We start from the raw sequence: 24,154 nt of genomic DNA, 5'->3' as shown, positions 1-24,154 counted from the left end.
GATGGCATTGGAAGAAAGTTTTTCAATTAGTGAGTAATTCTCTAAATTACAGTTAGATAGACATTGTAACGGATGGAGCAACAATCCTGCTCAAAATCACTGCCCAGTTCCTGTCATCTTTTTCTAACTTTAAGAGCCAGAATGGGGAACTGAATAAAATTGGCCACTGGAAAGAATTCTTCCTGTGAAAGTTTTAAAAACAATACTGGACACTGATGAGGCTTCAACTGAAGATGGAATAACTGGTCTCCATTTTTCTCAGGTTTCTGGAGACAGGCGGATAGGTCCAGGCTCATGTTGACAAGTGGTCCTTGAGGCCCCGGGTGAGCACTGAGCTCTCTGCACTGCCCTCTCTCAGGAGTCTGCTGTCCAGCCTGGCTGGTGCTATGTGGGAAGTACAGCTTGACTGCAGGGTTGTGGCAGGCAGGAGGAACTGCATCTGTCTGTTCACAGTTGGCCAGCTCACCAGAGGACAGTACAACAGTGAGGGGAGCCTGCCCCACCCTGGGGGCCCCAGCAGCTCTGCCAGGACCTGTGGAATCCAGCATCCTCATGAGGTAGGATTTTAAGTGGCCAGAAATTGAGTTGGGGAGAGACAGGGAAGGGTACTTTTCCCTTGAGTTACACCAAAGACAGGATGTCCTCCTGAGAGGGTAAAAATATCTGATACACTTATTAGCATTATAATCACTTTTTATAGAATGCTTTGCAGTATTTAAAACATTTCATGAACTTACTGAAGACCAAATGGAGTTTAAAAAGATGAACCCAGTCTAAAAAGTACAGTTAAGTTTATAAGGACAAGGTTATTATTTTACTGTCTGATACAGTGGTGTAACTGCTCTTACTTCCCCCTCCCTCCAAGAAGCAGCTAAGTACTTGGTGAAGTTAGGGAAAACGGAGTTTCCTCCTTGCACTTTACAAACCTGAGCACAAGAGTCTGAGCACACGAACCTGTCAATATTCTTGAAAATGTTGCATTTGCTGTCCTTGACCGTGAGCTGGAAGGCCAAGGCTGTGTGATGACTCTCCAAGACAGCGGTGTCATTATAGAGCACGGCGAGTTCACTGCCTGCATTGCACAGGAAAGAATTGGTCCTTCCCGGGTGATCCACGTCGTGGACTGTGGCAGCAATCAGAGCAGCCACCTCATCTAGCTGATCGAGGCTTCCCTGGGGTGAGGAAGACAAGGCTGAGCATTATCCACTGGGTGTAGGGGACCTACACCCATCCCTGTCTCCCGGGAGAAGATGGGCCAGGGGATCCTCTCTGACTTCCCTACAAGTTGGGAGGCCACCTAGGATACATCCCATCACACTGCTCTGCTGTGAATTGTCTGGAGGGAAACAGAAACCTCAGCTGCAGTTGTAATGGATGCCTAAATTCTTTTCCCAGAGTCCATTCATCCTACTTCTCCTGCAGGAAGATGCCAAACATGCTGTGTGACATACTGCCATGACTCTCTTCCATGAGCAGACGGAGAAGGAAGTGGCCTAGGATCACACGTGCTACTTTGTTCGCCTACTTCTGAAAAGACTTGAGAGTGTGGCAGTAAATGGCACAGATACAAGAAAACTCTTCACATGAAGATAAAAGGATTAGAACCAAGCAGCACGAGAGAATCAAGGACAAAAAGAAGAAGCTTCCCAGGAAAACAGGCTAAGGGGGCTCTTGCAGTTAAGAACAAAATTCAGCTCTGGGTTACATGTGGCAAAGACCAAAAAGGAGACCCTGTTTCTCACGCTCTCATTATATAATTAAAGGACACAAACCACAGTATCAGGGGATACAAATGTTTTCTCAGCTCACAGCTCTAGGAGGAAGTTATCAAATGGGCTACTGTTACCTGAGACACTGTACTTTATGAACTCATGCCTTCAGTCATTTATTGGACGCTTCCTGGGAGCTGGTCGTCATGCAGAGAGCTGGAGTTAGGGGCATAAACTGCGCTGGCACAGTCTCAGCACGTCTCACAGGCAGTCACTTCTGTCTGTGTACTTACCTGTGCTGTGTGTGCTTTCCGCAGCGATTTATCAGCCCCGTAGTGCAAAGAGGGAAGTACAGAGGGTTTGACAGTAACCATGAGGCCTGATCTAGTACAGGGCAGTGCTGGCCATTCAGTTTTCTGTGGGGATGGAAATGCCTGTATCTGGGCTGTCCAGTACCGTAACCCCTAGCCACTTATAGCTCCGGACACTTGAAATGTGGCCAGTGCAACTGAGGAACTGAATGTTTCATTTTATTTAACTTTAATTAAATGTGAACTGCCACATGTGGCTAACGGCTACTTACTGGACAGTGCAGGTCGAGTGCAGGGGGTGGGCAAGGAAGGCATCTCTTAGGGAGTGACTTTTATGTTGGAGCCTGAAGGATAAGCAGGAATTAGCCAGCAAAACATGTCAAGGGAGAGAATTCCAGGCAGAAGGAACAGCTTATATGAATCTCCTGCTGTGAAACAAAAAAGTAGTTTCTTCAGGAAACTTAAAGAGCTTCATTGTGGCTGGGTGAGGGGAAAAGTGGTCCCCAAGATGAGGCTGGAGGGGTGGGCATAATTTTTGGTTTTCCCAAGTTGCTTTCCTAGGCTGTGGGAGAAAAAACGGCAAACTGCTTCTCAGATGCTAATAGGTAAGGACCAGTCAATCTGAAACTCAGCCCTGAAAACTTTCCTGAAATCTGCCCCGACCAGCAGGGAGCCATTTCCATTTCCAGTCCTGACCTGGAGCTGGTGGCCAATCAACTTGGCCTCAGCCCATGTGAACGGGTTTCCTGAGCCGAGACAGCAGTCGATGCTACTGTTTTCAGCTCTTCTCAGAGATTGATTATGTAAGTACCCAGGGCAAGCAAGCATGCCTAGCCCCATTGGCCCCATCATGCTGCCCAACAGGACCCAGAGCTGCCCCCACGTGGGCTGATTCTAGCTGTGTAGTGAGGCCCCAAGAGGCCCCAGCTTCAGGCTTCCAGCTAGTGCTCTTGGAGTATGTTCAGTCCTGTTTGGAGTATGGGGCCAATTTATTTTCATATCTTCAATGAAGGAGATTCAAGTAACTGGAGCAGACAACAGTAGCATGAGGCGAGACGTGCCTGTCCTTCCAGCTTACACTGACTTAGACCTGACGCTTGTACAAAGGTACCAATAACAGGCCACGCCCTGCCGTTTTGACAAGCACTGTCTAATAATGCCATGCCTGATGAAACATAGGGGGCAGGGAAAGAAGACTTGGCTGCTTACTGGCAGATGGGAGAAGCAAGATCCCCTCTAAGGGAGGGAGAGACTGTCTGTGGAAGAAAACTTCCTCACCAAACCCGGCACAGTAGAAATTCTAAACCGCTGGAGGTGCTGACATTTCTGCATAGTGTTTTTCTTTCTTTAACTAGCAAGGTAGATTTCAACCACAGTGAAGCAGACTGGCCAGAATGGACTCCATTCTGGATTAGCCTTTCAAACAGTTGCTTTTCTGGGACAGTCACTTACACTCAGAAGACAACAGAAAATGCTGGCTACTCTGACCTCTCCACCTGCAGTGGTTCCTGGGAACTGTTAAGAGTGGGGAGGGGACAGGGTCTGTAACAAATTGAAGGGGAATGTCAGCTCTGGACATGTAACCTGTACGGCTGGGTTGAGGACGTGGAGCTCTGTCACAGTGACATTAAGAATTTTAGCCTTGTAAAGAAATTAGGGACGACAGATGACATGGGTATTTGGTGAACACGTTTTTCTGACTCTGTCAGTGGCAGCAGCTCTGGTGGAAGTGGCCTCAGGAGTAAATGCCACTTGGAGCGCCCCGCGGTGGGCTATCCCGTGATCTTGGGGTGCTCACTAAACCTCTGAGCTCAGGAGCCCCTTTCACCTCAACCCCCTAGGTTGCTTGTAGCTCTGAATTTTCTGATTCTTTGGCAGAGACTGCCAAAGTTAGAAAATGTCTTTTGAATTGCAAGCACACGGTATCTAGTCTTGGACTTGTTTCTATTGCTGCTATTTGAGAATTCAGTCAGACTCTGAATACATTACTAGAACAAACAATTTAAAGAAAAAATACTTATTTTAGGGGATGGTGAATAAAAGAGATCATAAAGTGACTAAGCATTCCCTAATGTATCAAGCATTTTATCTATTTTTCTAGAGTGGTTCTGCTTAAGTGAGGTTCATCTTTAACTCAAGGCTGCTCTGCCTGTGGATCCCTTTGGTCTCAGTATTCATGCCCTCGGTCCTGCCCTCATTCGGCACGTGTGGCCTCAGCTGTACAGTATCTCACAAGGTACAACATGGAGGAAAGGAACCTGCAGTAGGGATCTGGAAGGACCTTAGCTCCTCAAAGAAAGGTGCTATAGGAACACAGGCTGATAGCACCTGTATTGTCACCTTTTTTAAAAATTAGGGGACAGAAATCTTCAAAAGCATCATTCTTGAACCACTTTCTTTTCTTGCTAATGAAAGTAAATGCCAGGATCAGTCTGTGGCAACACTGAGAAGGGAACGTTCCCTCCTCCCCATTTTGGTGCCACTTCTACTCCTACCTATCCCACTGCCACTCTTCTCCTTAAGTATCTAGAGTCTTAAGACAGAAAATTACCTCATACCAAGCATTTGCAGATTGATGTGAATCTGCTTCTATACAGCACTTCTCCAAGGGGTATCTGTATTCTAAGCTTCACTTTTAATTGTAGCAAAGGAATTACACGCTTTACGGTGCAAGTGGTGGTAGTTGGGAAAGAGGGGAGACAAGGACCTCTTGCCAGCTATGCATGGCGTGTACATAGGGCTGCCCTACAAGTCAATGCCTGTAGATGACAGTATGGACTTCCAGGTACGATTAAGGGACTTGAAACTCTTAAGAACTATGCAAGTCATTAATATACAGATTTACGCATATACACCTACACAGAACACACATATATGTATGTAAATGAGCAGGATGCTGAATGGCTCATTACTGTGTGGACCATAATGTACCAACAGCCAAATTCTGAACCTAAAATTTAACCTCTGGACCTAGTAACCATTTGCTATAGTAATTAAATTCTGTCCTGTAACCCAGTCTCACAAAGGGCTCCTAGTGCACATTTGGAGAATAGGTTCAGGTATCAGCCAGGCATGTAAAGGAGTCCCTGTGGTGGCATAAATTATTAGTTTAAGCATTTTTGGGGAAGGGAGGGCTAGGAGAAAAGGCCATGTCATTACAACACCAAAAGGATCAATTTGGTAGCACAAAAAACTGTCAGATTGGTTCCAAAATAGCTGTTTGCCAGATACATTTCTTAAGATTGAGTTCTTAGATCTCCAAAACCTAGGCAAGTAACTCGATCGTGATATCAAAATTCTACCTTTACTCTCTCCTTTCCGAGGAAGAAGGCGGTGGCGTGCAGCACGTCAGCGGCGTGGGTGGAGTTGTGGTAAGCGTTGGAGGAGTGGTAGTTGGCTTCAATCACTTGCAGCCAGGCCCGCAGAGTAGTTTCAGAACAGTGTAAAAACTCACATACTCCAAACCGGGAAAAGATCTTTAAGCCCAGGTAAACCAATGGCCTGCAAACAAGAAAACAAACCCTGACTCACTGTATTCACTGCTCCAGAAATTGCTTTCTTTGAAGATACTTCATACTTACTGCACAAGCACAAGGGTATACAAATGTGTCCTCTCCAAATCAGGAGATAGAGCATCTCCCCTTCACCAGGCACTTCCTGAAAACTAGGTGCCTCAGGGTGGTTAATCCAAATGACCTCTAGACAGTCTCTAAGTTATCTGCCTTTCAGTGGCTCTAACAACCAGGAAACGTCCCTGACAGTCGCTCTCCATCTCCGCTTCCACATAAGCTCTGCACTTCCTTTGTGTCCCCTGAGGAAGTTACTGAGCCCGAGGACAAAAGGGATGGCTTGCGTGGGCTCAGCACAGTCATGTCATTTAGAGTCAAGTTACTTATAGGTGAGTAGCATTCATATCCTACAGACCAACATCCCTGGAAGAAACAGACTTCTGCAACAGAAGGGGACCTTCTGAGTTATCTAATCTTTCCCTTACCTATAGGATGGATCAAAAGAAAAGTCTTCAGTGCTGTCAGACTCATTTTTTAAGGTGCTGAGAGTTTGGGGCTGAGAATACCTAGAACTGTTGGCTCACTGGCACAGAGTGACTTGGGTAGATCTGGAAAGGACACTATTATTTCTTCGTCCTGGGTCATCACCAGGCTGATCCCACATCTTACCCACTAAAACGCTTCTCCATAAAGGATCTCACTTAAGGGGCCATAGTCCCTGCTCATTTCTCCAGCATGGAATGAAAGGCAAAACCTCCGAGGTCTTTTATGGCAAGGACTCACATCTCCCTCAAGGTTTTCGGACGTGAAAGTCTTGAGTGTGGCCATCAATCATCCCGTGGCCTACAGACAGAGAAGCACGTACCTTTTATGTGTCACAGCTTCCAGTTCAAAGATGTTGAACTCCCAGCTTTCCTCATTATCAAGTAATTGAGCAATAGAAGGAGGGACGTCATTGATGGTTATTGGCATCGCAAGGTGACTGTGACTCTGGTGCACGTCTGGGCAAACAGATGAGGTAGGGAAGGGCGGTTAATTGTGGAATTGTGAGTGCTGCTGAGCATCTGCCATCTTCATGGTTGCCACTAGAAAGAAAGTCTTCAACCTCGAGGGGTAGAAAGAGTTTCACTTCAGGGTTCCCTTACATTATTGAACTTCAAGACCCCCAAATAGAAAAATAATCCGGTTTAACTACATTTAAATATATAGAGGTTTGCAATTCCTATTCTGACAGTGCTTCCAGAGAAGTAATTTAAATTAGGAGAGCTGGTTTCAAATGTAGACCATATAAACTCCAGTGAGACCAAAAGGAAGTATCACCAAGGCCCTCCTCAAACAATAATCACAACACTGGGGGAGAGACAGACCAGAGACAGGTTACCAGTAACAGATGGAGAGAAGACAACTTACTCTTAGTGAACACATACTCATTTCCTGACAACCTTCTCAAGCCATCCTGGAATAAAGAGAGACGCTGTGAGAAGCATGCTTTACTGGCCGTTATCATTACTCCCCCATTTCTTTTATTAGCCAGAGAGAACTGAATCCTGATTAACCCAGCCCATCTGGAACTCCAAGTTGAAGCTCCGAATCAAGTCAGAACAATAGCTACAGAGCAGAGGATACTCTCCCCTCCACGGCTTTTAGCCCCAGGAGACGGAGAAGTGAGAATTAAGTGGCTGTGACTGCACTCAGGCCTCACACCTGAGCTGTGAGTTGGCTCTGTTCTCCTGCCATCTTTCTCCTGTGGCATTTTGAAGCCACATTAATGAGACCAAAGAAGTGATCTTGCTTTGGATGCTTGTTAATTTGAAAGGACCCCACTTACCGTCATAGGGACACTGTATTCTTGTGTTCTTAGATTTATATCCTGGGGAGCCAAAGCCATGGGCCACATTTTGGGGATGACTTAATGTAAAGCCTTTAAAAGGTTAGGCTAATTTTTTATCTAATATCTAAATTAACTTTTTTTCCAACTGTACTTTCTATCTTACAGCATGAGCTTTGCTGCTAGCCTTTAAAAGAATTTTCCGGATTTGAGGTCTTTGGAAGGGCAGCATAAGGGAGTGGACAGAATTCTGATGTTCTGCCATTTACTAGGTTCTTGAACTTGAACTTGTCCCCAGATGTTCTTGCATCTCCGTTTCCTATCCCCTACCCCTGAGTACCTGATTATTTAATTCTTTGCCTAAGTCATTTACAATTGCTTATTTGTCATCCCTAGAAAGCATGTGCTAAGATTTAAAGTATTAGTGAAGGGCTCCCCTGAAGTGACACCTTGGATCTTTAGGCCAAGAGCTGAATTTTGAAAACTAGATAAATAGGTAAGTAACAATGGCCGGAACGGTCCTGCTTCTAAGGCAGGTATCACAGGGAACTCCTCTGTTTTTAACCTGCCTTTATTTCTCCTCTTGCCCAATGCTACATGACCTGGAGAGGAAGCCCAGGAGGGTGTGGCGCAGGGGGAGGGCGGGCAGGTACCTTGTTCTAGGAACCAGTCTTCCTGCCGCAGCTCCGCAGTGGCCAGTGCCTCCTGGCAGACCCTTGCCAGTCTTCTTTAGAACTGAGGTCTACACTGCACTGGGATGGGGCCGCCAGGGCCAGCCCAGGGGCACTCAAGCAAGAGGAGGTCACTCAAGTTACGGGCTCATCAGAGACCTTTAGTAGGAACACGGAGAACTGGCCAGAAAGCCAGTCAGTACTCAGCATTTGGTGACAGGAGCAGACAGAAACCTTCAAAGTAAAACTCTTAGATGACTTGGGCCTCATTTTCTCCCAAAGAACTCTTCCGGCTTCAGCCTCCAATAAGGAGCACAAATGAATAATCTGAATTTTCTTTTTCTTCACTTGCTGATAGATGTTTACAGCCAAACAGATCATAGCAGAAACACTGGAACAGGATGACTCCTTAGAATCAGCTACTTTGGGGGGTTACATGTGGTGGTACTGGAGTGCTGGCAGGGGGTGGCTTCTCCTCCCCTCCCCGTACCAAGCCAGAACAGCTCCACTCTGCTTTTACTGATTATAAAGGGAACTCCATATAAAGCTTTTATTCAAAGAAAGAATTCTACAGCTAAGATTCTGCAAACTAGTGCTGTCCTCGAAGTACCAACCCTCTCATTGTATAAAGAGTCTGAGGTCGAAGGAAGCCCAGCCCCAACCCTCAGTGGAATACTGTACCAGGTCCAGGGGAACAAGTAAACAAGGGCCCACTGTGCATTTTTAGCCTTCAGTCAACTACCTGTTTAGTCTTTGCTGAAATAAAATTCCGAAGGACGAGTTCTGGGCACAAGTGATTCATCTGTGCTCCTGCAGCTGCTTCTGGTTAAGCTGATGTTAGCCCATTGAGCAGGTGTTTCCACACCCATGGGTAACAGTGTATGTGTTGTGTGTCATATGTATTCTGGGGTGCACCTAATGTCATCTGCCCTGTATTTCTAGTTTTCCCTCATCACTCACAGTCATCAGGCCTCCCACGAGGTCACTGGTGTGAGGGTCTTCATCTTTGGTACCCAGCTGAGGGGAGTATAGTTCTGTGGTCCGTAAAATTTCTAAAACTCTGTCCAAGGCTTCTGCTACTGTGACAGGACTATTTTCTTGGGCTGCATTGATTATATTTATAACCTAAGGATGTAAAGAGAGAGAGAAAGAATACATTTGAGGACATTAGGATTCTTCTTCCCAAAAGTCATACGAGTGCCCAGACTCTGAAAGAAATCAGGTGATAACACATCTCGTTGCTCACAAAGGACTAGTGCTTTCACAGCGCCGCTCCCTTCTTCCTGAAGCGTGCTTTTCACCCCACCTTCTCCCAGTGTTTCTCCTGCTTTGGGGACCATAATTTCTCAGGCTCCTTTGCCGACCCTTCTCCTCTAGCTCTCTTCTGCAGGTTGGCGTTCCTCAGAGATTGGTGCCGGGCCTTCCTCTCACTCTACAGTCCTTTCAGAGATGAGCTCTCTCATTTCCATGACTTTGGACATACATGATCCAGATGCCAAGGACTCTCAGATCTACATCCCAGCCCCGACCTCCTTTTTGACCTTCAGATTTATATACTCAATTGCCTGCCTGACATATCTATTGGAATATCTTGCTTACATGTCCAAAACTAAACTCATAATCTTGTTCCCCTCTTCCCAAAGCAAACATAACCAAAAAATGAAAGACAAGAGCTGTTCTACATTGCAGTGAAAAAACCACTTCTATTAATCTTGTGCTCAAACCAAAAACATGGGAGGCCCTGGTTGACATACCACTTTCCCTGAATTCTCTCCCTGCATGACAGTGTAATTCATCATCAAGACAAGTTGAATTTACCCCCAAAATATTTATTGATCTGTCCATTTCTCTCCAACTCCACTACTATAATTCTAGTAGAGCTAACACCATTTCTTGCTTGGAATTCTGGAAAAGGTCCCTAACTAGCGCCTTCTCTTTCATTTTTGCCAGCTCCATCCCATTCTCTGCAGGGCAGCTGGGTGTTCTTTTCAATAAACACACTTGATCATGTCACTCCACTACTTTAAACTCCCTAGTGATTTCCATCACGCATTAACTAAAACATGAACTCTCTATTACAGCCCAACTGGCCAGAATGAACTGAGCCCTGCGTAACTGTGTCACCATCTTCTCCCCTCTGCTCTCCCAGCTCCAGTCACACTGACTGTCAGGTCCTCAGCTGCTCCATCCCCCAGTTGTCCCACCTCAGTGCTCATCCCTTGCCATGTCTGCTGCCTAGAGGCCTCTCCTCCCTCTTCTACTCCGTTTGCATCCTTCAGGTCTTCTCCCGTCAGGTCTTACTTCAAACGTTACATCCTCTACGGAGAGATCCCTGACCACCCCTCTCACCAACCAAAACAGGGCCCTAACCTGATTTTCTCTCATAGGACCCTGCTGTTTTCCTTTATAGCAGTTTTTGTTACTTATAACTATGTATTATGTGTTTATTTAATATGTTTCCTTTACTAGACTGTAAACTCTATGATATCAGTAGTCTGCCAGTCGTCACTTTATCTCCAGAATGGAGCCCAGTGCTCAGTGGCCCTGAGTGCAGAGTAGAGGCCGCAGCTGCCACTCACCTTTGTGATGGGAGCCTCGATAGTCATGGAATGAATCCTCGCCATGGATGGGTAGCGACGATTCTGTAGACTTGGTGCTGCAGAGAAGTCAAGAAAATTGTATCTGGTTTTGGTGGCTCAGCTTGGCTTAAGTGCAGCAAAGGAATCCTTCATGGACTGGGGGCCTGGTTCTCACAGGACTACTGTTCTGCAGTCCCCCCACAAAGCAATGAATTCAACCATCTCTTAATCCGAAAAGGCTGAGAGCTCATCCAGTACTTGCCAGGGTCTGGAAAGGGTGGTCTGGCCTGGAACTTTGATGGCAGGAAGGCTTTATGAGTCTCAAGTCCACAAGGGGAATTTCAGAGAGGGTTCATGAGATCCTGAGGCCTCATCCCAACAGCCTGATGATCCCCCAGGACTCACTTTCCTGTAAGTCGCTAAAGCCCAGCTTGGGCAGTTCTATCACTTTTAGTCCTCAGCCGTTGACCATGTAACTGGATGAGTGCAGTGCAGGAGGGGAGGCATGGGCCATGACTAGGGTGGGGGTCAGCAGGAGAATGAGCCCACGCTCAGTGGAATTGGGGCCAGGCACTCCGTCCACTTTCCTGAGCATTTAGGTTCTTAATACCAAGCTCTCATCTCTAAAAACTCAGCTAATCCAGGTGAAATTCCCTCATCCATTATCCTTTCCATCTAAGATATTCTATCTATCCACACTCTCAACCCATCTGAAAATATTTCCATTCACCTGTTCTTGACATTCCTGGTCCCCATCCCTTGCGTGCCATGTGATTTATCCATCTTATGTCTAAAGTCTCTGGTCCTTGCTAGTTCAGCCACTTCCCTCGCACTCAGGTATCCCAGTGTGACCTGAAGGACAGCACCGAGGAGTGACCTAGTTATTGAAACTGAGCTGCTCTGGTGTTTACGTGGCCTAACACACTTCAGGCCATAAAGAAACACGCATGGAGTCATTTCCAAGAGAAGATAAAGACTGTAAAAAGTGAAAAAGAATAAGAAGGCCTAAAAATTTTTCTGCCTACAGGGAAAAAAAAGCCACTTTAGTTGTGATCCTGCTCCTGGGGGTTTTGTTCACATGCCGATGAATTCTTGAATATATTCCTCTGCCATTTTCTACATTTTAGAGTCAAGGAAGTCTGAAAAACTTCTTACCATCACTGCCTCGAGATGATATTGACTTCACATCAATGGACTCTTTCCTCCTGTTCTTGTATCTGAATGAAAGAGACTCTGAGGAGTTCAGATTAGTAATGGAGAGTGATTAGTTTTCAGCTTATTCACAGGTGAAGTTTAGACATTTTTTCCCCTCATTCTCCAAAGAAAACAGGGTTACTTCTAAAGCACTGTCAAATATTTTTAATAATAAACCACTTTCCCTTCAAATCATTGGCACACACACAGTTATCGTCGTATTAGTTGTAAAGTGACGCCCTTTTCTCGCGGCGCCGTATCACATTGTAATGGGGCTTATTACTACAGGTTGTTTAGTTCCATGAATAAGAATCTCCTTAAACACTGGAACTTGGGGGAAATCTGGGGGGTGGGGTGGTCATAATAAACTGACCTGACGGATAATACATTTAACTGGGCGGGGAAATCTTTTATGGAGATATTTGAATAAGAGAAATAAAATATTAGTCAAATTTACAGAGAGTTGAATTTATTTGAGAAACTAATTTGGACCAATTTTAGGTCCCTCTTAAAATGTCAGACCCATAGATGGTCTTCAAGGTTCTCCTGAGAATATGATTTCATCAGATGATTCAGACTGTTGATCCCAGGAAGGAAGAGAAGAAAAGGTGGTTTTATAATCCCAACAATTTCACTTTCACTTTTGTACCTGTTTTCTGAGGGGATAAAAAGCACTTTAAAAAATCTGTGTTTAGTCTTTGCAGACTTTGAATTTAATATCTCAAAATGTGCTGTCACATTGATGCAAGATCTAATCAAATGATGGATGCCACCCGTGAGGACCAGGGGATAAATATGTCAGGGCAGCAGGGATGGCTTCAGAAACCTGCATTCTCGGGGCATTTTCTTGTGGGACTAACCCATAAGCAAGGAGAGAAACTTAACCATAACACAGAATTTCTCACTGTGGTAAGAGAGGAGGTAGGTGTGCAGGTTTCAGTAGGGAGAATGCTTTTCTCAGACACCAATAAATGATCATATTCCAAGAAAGAACAAAAAGATGCAATGCTTTTTAAAGAATTGTCTAATGACACCGAAAAAAAAAAAAAAAGTGCAAGAAAGCATAGTAAAGAGAACCCGTTTCAGAGTCAAAATGCCCAAAGTCAGATCTCCACGATGCCAGCTAACAGCTGTGAAACCTTGGGACTGTTTCTCCGCTGTGTCTCAGTACCCACATCTGTGAGGCGGCGACAGTTACAGCATCTCATTCATAGGCTGTTGTCAGATGTAAGTAAGTTAACTCATGGGTAGCACTTAGAACACTGCCTGCTACATAGAAAATATGTAGTTCATGCTGCCTGTTGTTAATTACATGTACACATTTGCATATATACCTTCTTTTTAGGCACACATGGGATCATATATTATTGTTCTATTGCTGTTTTCACTTTATGTCTGATTCAGTTTTAAAAAGATTAAATCAGTAACTAAACTGAATTATATTTATACAGCATGAAGTGAAAAGCAGGACTACTATAAAATTAGTCTGAAGAATACAGCCATAAAGCCTTGTCTTAAATTACCTAACTTAAAATATTTAGTATCCCTTTGCCTAGTTTTCTTTCAGACTCTGCCTTAGTAATCTTCCTGGCTTTGGATATGAGTTTTTTCAAACCCTGAGAAACTAATAGTGGTCATTTGCACATGATTTTTTGTCTGTTAGGGACTTGATAATCATATACACTGCTACCGTTTGTTTACCAAATAACAAATTAAATCTAACTTATTAAAGATTTAAGATTAAATTCAGGATTAAAGAGCACAAGAATTCCTCAAAATGTAGTTTCTAAATAAAACTAAACTAAGGAGTCTACTTTTATGGCTACAGCCCAGGCTGGATTGTTGAATTCTAAGTCATTCATTAGAAATTGTTCAAAGATGCTTATTCTTTCTGATTTTTTTCTTAGCTAAAATTAAAATCTTTTAGCAACAGAAAAGACTAAAAATTCGGAGAAATTATTTCTTCAATAAAGGCCATTTAAATCAAAGAATTCATTTATTCATTTTTCTCAACAGATGCTTGCTGAGCACCTACTATGCACCAGACATGGTGCTTTACTATTTATTTTAAATATAGTAATTATCTTATAGAATCATTGCAACAATCTGAAAGCTACATAGCGCCATCCCCATTTTACTGATGAGGAAATTTAAACTTGGAGAGGTTTTATGCGTTGCAACGTCCAAGAGCTAATAAATAGTGGAACATACTATGTGTTCCAAGATGGGGTGGTTTCAGTTTGTCAACGTTCTGTATTTACTGAACGGTTATGTGCAAGGCAGTGCCAGGCACTATAAAGAATATGAAAATGCTTTTAACAGTTTTTGGCACCCAGTAAGTTAGTTAAAATAATACTCTTGCTGTGTTAAAGAAATAAACTAAAACATCTATGAAACAGAGACAGAAAGAAAAAGTAGGGAGAAAAGGAGGAGGCTACGAAACAGTTAAATGCCAGGTACTGCTAGATACTGTACACATTTTCTCCTCTAATCCTCATAACCACAAAGAGACAGGCATTGTTAATTCATTTTACAGATGAAGAAACTGAGGCTCAGAAAGATCAAATGAAATCTTCCTGAGTAGGCAAAAATACGGTCCATTCTAGAATCCAGGAAAGGGACCACACAAGCAGCCCGGGGTCTGACTTCATGCCCCAGTGGCTGGGAAAGCCGCCAGCGGGGGAGGGAATGTGCGGTGTGTGTGCAGGAAGGAGAATTTTAAATCTTTGGTGGCAGACTGGTTTTTCCCTCTAATGATCAAAGAATTCCAGCTCTTTCAAATGTAGAAGTCATTAGGTCCAGTCCCCTCCTTTTATGGCTGAGGAAACCGAGAGTCAGACAGAGTCATGCTCAAGGTATGAGGTGAGGGTGAGGGCAGCTAAAACGGTGATTTGGTGCTCCTGGCTCCCAGGCCAGGGCCCGTCCCCATTTTCTCGTTGTATAGAGTCACTGACTACTTCAAAGAAAGGGAAGACTATGGTCTAACAACCCGTGTTCACTGGACTTCTGGGCCACTGTGTATTTTGAGTTTATCTGCTCTCCACGGTTTCTAGCCAGCAAAAGAAACCAGGATGGGGAAGGTATTCAGCAGACAAGGTTGCTATGAATGAAGATTCAAGACTTTTAAGGGGATCCTGCTTTTAATCTGGCTCTCTAACCTTTCAGTATCAGCACTTGGGTTTCAGCAATCCAAGTTCTGGGGTGGTGACTGTCAGTCCAAATTTCCTCCAAGTAATGTATAGACTTGAACCCACAAATTCCATCTGAGTGTGTAAGAGTAAAATTGAAGTACTCTCACCTGTCTGAGAATTGTCTCCTGAATCACGATGAATCTTGTGAATCTAAAGTTGTTCAGAGGTTTGGTAAAGCAAGAGAAAGAGATTTCAAATACGGTATTAGTTACATTTCTAGCCAAACAATTTCATTAAAAACTGAAAAATTCCAGAAAGCAAGAAGTTGCACAGATAGTATGAACAGATGGAAGATGTACACCAGGTGATAATACTAAAAACGCTCTGTTACAGTCAGACACTACAGAATGACTGAGCCTGAGAGTAGGGAGATATCCAAGGGATGCACTTTCAGAGCAAGAATCTAGAGCTCCAGTCAGCTGTCCTCACTCTGACAGTCTGCAGAAATGCAGAAAGACAAAAAACAGGATTTGAATAAGATTTTTATCAGGCTAATACGTAACCTGTTTATATTTCAGACATGTTATACATTTTTCCTGTCATATAAAAGCAATCTGAATTTAAGCCTAGGATTTTTAAAAACCTTTCTGAAAAGCTCTTCAAAGGCTCCTCAATTACAGTCAGGTTCCTAAATGTTTCTTCACAAAGCCTGAACTTGAGATTCAGTTTAGCACCTCGTTCTTTCTCATTATCAAAAACTTTTTGTGCTAATGCCCCATAAAAATCTGTCAACTGCTGAGTGAAGTCATTAACACTACAAGTGACGAATATGCTTTCCTTGGGGTTCTGCATTTCTTCTGTTTATAACTGACTGAGACTGTCGCTGGGCACGTCTAACTCGATCATGCTTATAATCATGCGGCTTTGCCGCTAAATCCACCTACTTCCAGTTTCTCAAACCATCACACATTTGTGGGCACTGAATGAATGGGATAAACTAACCTGGAAAACAAGAAAGGTGAGAGTGTAGGACTGTTTATGAGGGAAGATTAGTTTGGTTTAGTAACATCAGCTCTAATAGTCAGAAGTTCCCTATATATCAGATACAGGTAAATGTTCCAGCTTAATGGAACCATTCAAATATAAATGTAAAACTGAAGTGTTAAAATAGGGGTTTTCTATGAATGATTCTGCACAGTCCATTTTGCATAATAACAAACATTTATATGGCCAGCCTGTGTGAGGTCTTGGAATACCTGTGACGAAGGGCTGTGACTCATCTATCCCATAATTACGGGGCTTTTTAATTTCTTCTGTGAACTGCTTTATGTTTTTCCTTTACAAGTAAAGACAGTTTGCTACAAAGCTACTGAGTGGAGTACGAATTTTTGATCAAATGAACACAGCTTCTCAGTCGGTTAGCTCAAAAGCAAGTGAACTTTAAATGCTAACTTTTCTCTTTAAGTCACGGTATATCTCTCCTTTAGGAACAAAGTCCCCTGGGCTCCCAGATTACACAGAAAATCCCTCTCTTGTCTTTCATTGACCTCCACAGGCCAGCTGATTGAACTGTGAAGCTCCTAGGAGGTCGGCATGGGCTTTGCTTTCAATCTTAATGGAACCAGATGAAGCCCAAGGTCCAGAAGATGCACAGTCCAACCCTGCCTGTGGGATGGAAATGTGCACTGGCCCCTGAGGGGAGAAGAGGGAACAGGCGGAGGGGAGAGGAGAGGTACCAGGTCCATCTGCTGAAGTGGCTCTGTCTCTCTCCTCTTAGGATGCTGCATTCAGCAGTTCTTGAGCTGAATACGCCACACACTCCCAACCCTCTACCCCTGAGTTGCTCATCTGCCTCTGCTGGGCTCTTTGTTATGGACGGCAGCAGACACTGGAAATACCCTCCACTGACCAACTGACTGACCATCCCCTGCTTTTCAAGCAGAGATTCTGCAGGGCTGTGTTGGCATCAGCGCCCAGGATCTTGATTCATGATTTGCTTCACGATTTGTATGGAAAGCATCTGGTCTCAGGTTATCTATGTCTCTCTTCCAAATACCTCCCTTTTATAACCAAAGACTCACTTGAACGAAAAAGTTCTTTTAGAATTAGAATTTTCTTCTTGGATGTGTAAACCCACCTATCATTTATAACTTGGTATGAATGATTCCACTAAAATCATTTCCTCATAATTCTCAGCCAAGTACACTGAGGAAGTAAACAGACAATGGGTGCTTCTGTAGTTCGGCACTCTCTGGTGGGCAGCCAGGGGAGGCCCGTGGGCCTGAGGACCGTGAGGGGAAGAGAGGAGGAAGCAGCTTGTCCTGTGACCAGGGCAGCCGCCTGTGAGAGACGGCCACTCTGCATCTGCAATCGAGTCATGACAACACCCTCGCAATGGAGGGAAGGTCATTGTTCCTTCTGATGGATGGAGAAGCTGAGGTTTCAAGAGGTTGAGAAGCTTGCCTGAACGGCACAGCTGGCACGTGGCACACCCCAGTTTCAAAGCCGGCTTTCTCTAGCTCTGAAACCATTTCCTCTTTGTTACGTGGTCTCTGCAGTCAGGCCCCAGAGGGAAGCCCTGTCCCAGTCTTGTTAAACTGGGGCCTAAGGACAATATCCCCTGGTTCAGTGAAAGGCATCTGTTTGAATATCACCTCTTTTGTAATTTGGGGGAAGGTCTGAATCTGAGCGGTTTTGTCACATGCACACTAAAGCAAAGAAATCATAATTCAGTGTCCTGTGTCAGCCAGTCTCTCTGGAGTGTAGTGTTTTTGTTTTCCCTTTTGTAATGGAAATGTGTACAGTAATGACTAGGAATTCTGCTATCGTGTGTCCCACAGGCTTCAGCACCAAGTTTCTGCACTGTGAGTACCACTCTTGCCAGAGCTCAAGGCTGGAATTCCTTGGAAAGGCCTTGGAAGCTTACAAGCTGCTTTTGGAAAAAAAGTTCGTAATTCCAATCTTTCAATTATTTAAAATGCTATAGGTTCCCACAAATGTTGCTGTCCTTGTGCTAAATGCTTTGTTTACAGAGACCTGATTATGCCTGGCTCTAAAAAGCACAACGGGGTGTGTGTGTGTGTGTGTGTGTGTGTGTGTGTGTGTGTGTGTGTGTGTGTGTGTGTTTCCAGAATCATCTGATTACTCTCTAAGAGAAAAACAATCATTTAAAAACGATATTTTCTCTACATATCTTCTCTACACATCCACCAGAATGTCTAAAACTAAAAAGAACTTCTGTCAAATATGTGGAACAACTGGAATTCTCAAATGTTCTTGGAGGGTGTATAAAATTGCACAATCACTATGAAAAAGGTCTGGCAGTTTCTTATAAAATTAAACATAGGCCTACCCTATGACCCAGCTCCTGAGTCTACTCAAGAGAAATAAAAGCATATAGTCACAAAAAGATTCACCTGAGAATGTTCAGAGGAGACCCAGACAGCCCAGAAGTCCATCAACAAGAGAAATTAACTATGGTAAATTGACACAATGGAATACCCACTGAGAAATAAAAAGGGGGAAAATTACTGATAACATACAACATGGATGGATCTAAAAACGTGGATGATAAGTGAAAGAAGCCAGCACAAGAGTAGACACTGTGTACAGCTCTAGAACAGGCAAAACTAATCTGGTGTTAAGTCAGAGCTGAGAAGTAATCTCCGGGGCTGAGAAGGAAGGACCGGAGGCAGGGATAGCTGGGAAGGGCCTGAGGGAGCGTCTGAGATGGAAAAGTTTGGTGTCTTAATGGGGTCTGGGTTCCAGAGGCACATGCATTTGCCAAACCCAAGGATGTTATACTTAAGTGTACATTTTACCATATGTAACTTTTACCTAAAAATGGAAACCGATAACAAATATTAAAGTCCAATTAGTAATATGCATGCCAAAGTACCAGGGGTGAAATGTCCTGATGTTTGCAACTTAATTTGAAATCTATCCAAGAATAAGATGGACTGATGGATGAATCGAGGGATGGATAGATGAATCCATAGATATATAGACAGACAGATGGTTGAGCAAAATATTAACTATAGGACCAAGGTGGTTGGTGCATATGTATTACAATTCGTCTAACTCTTTTATATGTTTGAAAAATTTCATAATAAAATGTTGGGAAGATTTTATGTTCAACTGAGAATACAGATTGATGGCTAAAAACTGGAAGTCTGAAACATAATTTTAAAATCTGTGTAAATAAATTAGACAGAAAAAAACTGAGAACAGGCTGAAATTGAGCAAAGTGGAGTGCCATGTCATGGTCCCTGGGACTCCCCGCCACAAGCCCAGGCGTGAGAATGATGTTCCACTGCAAACCACAACTGAGAAATGTAGACGGCAGCTGGCAGTTTTCGAAGTACACGATTTACCTAGGTAACTATTTAATACATTGATTTTAATACTTTCATTGATCAATTTTTTGAATTATAGAGTTACAAGTGAATGTAAACCAGGATATATCTTATGGGAGAAAAACTCAGAAATAAATATATGAAAACATCCCTCTGACTATGATATGTTAAAATCAACTTTAAAAAAAGAAAAGAAAAGAAAAACCATGAGACTTTCCAGCAATTAAAATGAGTCAAGGCCAGGATCAGCACAACAACAAGGTAGCGAGCAAATAAGTAACCAGGCACCTCCTTAACCTTCACTTCAGAACCGCCTTGGGGGGACGTGAACAGCATTTGGTAGAAATGTCTGGATCTCCTTTTGTCATCACTGAATGACAAAGTCATACCAGGCATCAGTCACAATTAAAATCACCAGATACCCTGGGATGTGACCCTGGGGGGTCATTCTCGATGCGCCCTTCTCTCATCTGCATGACTAGTCCATCATCAAATCCTGGAAAATCTCACTTCTACATACCTCTGGATTACCCACTTCACTTCTCTCCATTGTCAAGAGTACAGGCTACCATCAGCTCTCATCTGAACTTGGCAGTAACCGCCCCCAACCCCAACCTAGCCCATTCTCAACTTTTCAACCAGTGTGATCTTGCAAAACTGGACATTTAATCCTGTCATTCTCCTGCTTAAAATCACATTTGCCATTGGTTAGGGTCATCCCCACTTGACAACCTGGCTTTGAGGCTCCGCAGCGTGGCCTGGCCCGGCCCCTGCCAGCTCTCCGGATGCACTGCTGACCCCTGCCGCTCAGTCCTGGGCTCTCAGCCTGCAGGCCACACTGCCATCCCTCTCATTTCCCCATGGTCTTCACTACCCCAGAGCCTCCTCATGTGTAACTCCTGCCCAGAAAGCTTCCCAGTCCACTGTCTTCCTTTTGCCTGTCTGTGCTCCAGATCTCAGCTGAGAGGTGATTTCTCAGGGAAGCCTTCTCAGACATTTCCTGCCCATCCAGTCCCTCATGAGGTTAAGTCCTTGTGTCACATGTTCTCAACGGACTTTTCCTTTATTGCATTTTTTACAGTTCAGAACTTTTTACTTACTTGATGTCTGTTCTCCTTCCCAACTCTAAATTCTACTTTTAGCAGGAGTTATGTCTCACGTGATTACCTTTGCAAACTGAGTGCTAACACAATACTTGTACACAGAAGTTCAATAAATACGAGTCCATAAGAGACTGAGATTAACCAGGTTCTTCACCTTATAGCTTGTGGTGAAAACACTGTTATTAATGATTTGACTCATATTGGTCTTTGTTGATTATACTTAATACTGATGTCTCTAAAGTGTTTCATGGTAGAATATTGATAAGGAAGTTTTCCATAAAATGTGTGTATTTTTTAAAAAAGCAAATACAGTACTCCTTGAAAAAATACATCCATGTGCTCCCCTAGTGCCAAATCAATGACAGGCAAAAGGGTTGGGGTGACGGTGAGAAATAAGGCCATCAAATAACCTGTGTGCACCCTCCTCCCTAAACCAGTTCCCGCGCCTCAGAGAGATTCTTTGTTACGTTTCTTATCGTAATCAATGGAGTAATAAAAATCGGTAGGTAGTATTTTAGAAAACAAAAGGATTGTCCAAATCCGTACATAACATTTGTAATGGAATGATAAGTGACTCTGAAATATTTCTTGGTTATGCAGAAGAGTGCTAGCATTGATCAAAGTTTTCAACTTTGAAAATTTGAAACAATATTGTTTCGTTGTTTTTGTGTTCCCAAATCCCAAATATTATGAAAAGGGGTAAAAATCTGGTTAAAATGAAGAAAAGCACTATTCTCTTAAATAGTCAGTGTAAGCAATCCTGAAGACTGAACACTGCTGATCAACAACTTCAGGACAAAACCAAACGTAATGAATGGAGTCTGAACGCTGGATGAGAGACCTCATCTTGGGAGCTGAGTCATTTGAGACCCTCCCTTCATTTACATGTAATGAAAATGACAGTGGGAGTGGTGTGATACAGAATTTCTTTGATCATCTTTCTTCACTGAAAACACTTCACTGAGTATTTCCCCGGACGGTACAAGTATCTGATGCATAGATCAAAGATCTTCTCTGACTGCTCTATTTTCAAAAACTACTTAAAGATACACTTCTCAAAATTCCCAAACAGCAAACAAACACCAGTGTTAACCCAAACACTGAAAGAAAACTCCTCATGCAACACTCTGGGTCCTGGTCCTCAATGGTTACCTTCACATAAACTGCTAACGCTATGGACATACTGTTGCCACTGTTTTCACGTATCCTCAGTCTGGCTTCTCAGAGCCCCGCGGCACCGAGACAGAAGGGAACTGCTCGGATGCCGATCTTGATACCTGGTGTCAGATCTCCTCACTGCAGTTAATTTTACGAGCCTAGAACACTCCATACAACATCATTTCTCCCCTTTTATCTCGATGGTAATTTAAAATGTTACTTATATCAAAGCAACATACATTGGTTTGATATAAATGAAAATACATAGGAATATTTAAGGTTACACAAGATAAAAAAGGAAAATCTCAAGTTGGTTCCCCTCCCCCCGACCCCCAGGTAATTTGCTGTACACGAGACAAGTGCAGAAATAAGTATCTCCTCTGCTGTTAGGTATATTTTCTTGGAAAAATTTAAGCATCCGTCTCGTGCAGTGCCAGACCTAACAAGTTCAGGTATCGCTGGTGTCCCCGGGTCCGGATCGCTCCTACCGCAGTGCTAGCACCCACTGGCCTTACATTCAACACGCGCTTGCAAAGAGCCTTTACAGAGGGCTCCCATCACGTAGTCCAGTGACAATCACTTTTGTATCCTCATCTCACAGAAAAACACTTAACGCAAGCTACCACTCAGGCTTAGGTGTTCTATCTTTTTTCCTTTGTGTCCAGTTTCTCTTTCAGTGGCTTTCAAATACCTGCAGTGTAAGCACTAGTTGGCTTCACACCTGGCAAATACTGAGTTCGCTAATACGGAAATACGACAGTGATTCTCAAACTTCAGTATGAGTCACAAGCACTCCAGAACCTGTTAAAACCGGTTTTTGGGCCCCACACCCAGTTTCAGATTCACCAGGTCTGCGGGGGAGGTGTGTGCCTAGAACGTGGATTTCTAACAAGTCCCCGGTGAGGCCGGGGCGACTCCTGACGCCTCCCCGCTCAGCGTGCCCTGCGCCCCAGCAGCACTGGCGACCCCCGGAGCGTGTTAACTCTCCCGACTCTCAGGCTCACTCTAGACTCTGAATCAGGATCTACATTTTAACATGTAATCGCTGAGTGACTTGATCACACGTTGCAGTTTGAGAAACACTGATTCAACTGCACAAAGAGAAACTTTACAGAGGCTTGCCAGCAGATCTTTTGATATCTCAGTTGTGTACACTTAGAGCTTCACTGTCTCAGTTTCCTTATGGGTAAATGGGGACCAAGGCCTGCTCCTCAGGATCTATGGGGATCCAGTGAAATAATGTGTGCACAATGCCTCGCCCACTGGCTCTCAGGCTGGTCTTCACATGGAATCACCCGGAAGGCTTGAGAAACCACACTGCTGTGCTCCACCCCCATCATTTCTGTCTCAGTAGGGCCAGGCCAGGGCCTGAGAACCTGCATTTCCAACAAGTTCCCTGTGAGGCTGAGGCTGCAGATCCAGGGGCCAGACTTTGAGAAGCCCTGGCCCAGAGCCCACAGAGGGTGCCCGGACAGTGCTGGACCCCTCCGCCGGCTCCGACTGCTGAGAATCTGGACGCAGTACTGCCTGCTATTTCAGGACTGATTTTAGTTTACAGAAATCATTTCCTTTAAGGCAGACACACAAGGAGCACATTTGTGTTTCTTACTTTGATGCCATCATCCCTCTAGCCTGTGTCCCCTCCCTGCTCAGCGACACAGAGAAACTTACATTAAATCGGCCCAGAAAGAAACTTCATTTTTCTTAAAGTTTCTTGTTCTCAATGAACTGTCCATGACTGAAGGCACTTTTGCTAAACACTCTGTTGTGTAAACTCATATGCCTGCTAGATTCTGTCCAGAGCATGCGGGAATTGCAAAGACCTAACAGGTTCCCACTCCTGTTACCCCAGCACTCGACAGAGTCATTAAACTGCTTGATGACACCAGGGCTTCGCTTGCACCGAGGTGAGCAAAAGACAGAAGCCATCAGCAGGACCCTGCTTACTCAGTCAGGCCCCGAGAAAGCTAGCATAGAGGCAGGGACAGCACGGGGAAAAACTGGTAATGATGAGAGGACAGGATTATAAAACAGCTTTGTCACTGTGTCCTGAGGCTCTGAAAATGCTGTTCATTAGAATCTTCATTTACATTTGGTGAACAATCACCCCCAGGAGAAAAAGGGCATCTCTAATTGATACCTCATCTTCTAACTCAACTCGAGGAATACTTACTGGACCTGTGAGGCAAAGATGGTCAGGACTTAACCCCTGCTCTCAAGGGACTTACTGATAGGGGCAAAAACCAAGTACCGTCACAATGACTTTGTTCATTCTGTGTTTGTTGTGCGTACACTGTGTGTCAGGCAAGGTTCCAGGCCTTGGGGATATGACAGAAAACAAGAGAGATTCTCAGGAAACTGGTTCAGAAGTGCCAAAGACAGCATTTCACAAAGGGTGTGATGCTGAGGGGTTAAAAGGGAAGTTGAGGGCCTTCCAAAACTTGATGCTAAATAACCTGGAATCACATATTCAAGTCATTTGCCCTTCAGTGTTTTTCCAAGCCCTCTGAGTTTATCAAGGAGAAAGCCTCAGGCTGGTGCTGGTGAGTCCTTAAACACTGACCACTTTCTAAGGAGAGGGTGCTCAGTCTCAGAACTTTGAACCA

At 44.1% G+C, this 24,154-nt stretch overlaps 2 protein-coding genes across 24 annotated transcripts in view; one reads left to right on the top strand and one right to left on the bottom strand.

The window, feature by feature from the left end:
• The window catches only part of WDR41 (WD repeat domain 41), a 67,198-nt gene extending 48,952 nt beyond the window's left edge, over nt 1-18,246 (top strand). For 2 of the 12 annotated variants that reach the window (XR_004317845.1, XR_004317844.1), the window contains 2 exons: nt 263-557; nt 1,396-12,257. The gene's annotated coding sequence lies outside the window, so the exon portion shown is untranslated. Of the gene's footprint in view, nt 1-262; nt 558-1,395; nt 12,258-16,709 lie in introns of those variants that run through there. The other 10 variants (XR_004317854.1, XR_001366285.2, XR_004317853.1 and 7 more) reach the window with 8 other exon arrangements.
• The window catches only part of PDE8B (phosphodiesterase 8B), a 287,039-nt gene that overhangs the window by 9,976 nt on the left and 252,909 nt on the right, over nt 1-24,154 (bottom strand). For all 12 annotated transcript variants that reach the window (XR_004317842.1, XR_004317839.1, XM_032474681.1 and 9 more), the window contains 8 exons: nt 15,100-15,142; nt 11,763-11,840; nt 10,608-10,684; nt 8,989-9,153; nt 6,940-6,985; nt 6,395-6,530; nt 5,323-5,521; nt 955-1,172 (listed from right to left, as the gene is read on the bottom strand). Coding sequence is in view for 10 of the 12 variants with exons in the window: in XM_032474681.1 (XP_032330572.1) it covers nt 955-1,172; nt 5,323-5,521; nt 6,395-6,530; nt 6,940-6,985; nt 8,989-9,153; nt 10,608-10,684; nt 11,763-11,840; nt 15,100-15,142 (962 nt within the window). In the remaining 2 variants the exon portion in view is untranslated. The remainder of the gene's footprint in view (nt 1-954; nt 1,173-5,322; nt 5,522-6,394; nt 6,531-6,939; nt 6,986-8,988; nt 9,154-10,607; nt 10,685-11,762; nt 11,841-15,099; nt 15,143-24,154) is intronic.

This window comes from Camelus ferus, chromosome 3 (assembly GCF_009834535.1).
Source record: "Camelus ferus isolate YT-003-E chromosome 3, BCGSAC_Cfer_1.0, whole genome shotgun sequence".
NCBI classification, from domain to species: domain Eukaryota; kingdom Metazoa; phylum Chordata; class Mammalia; order Artiodactyla; family Camelidae; genus Camelus; species Camelus ferus.
The sequence above is the reverse complement of the archived record's forward strand: the minus strand, read 5'-3'. Positions and strand labels throughout refer to the sequence as shown.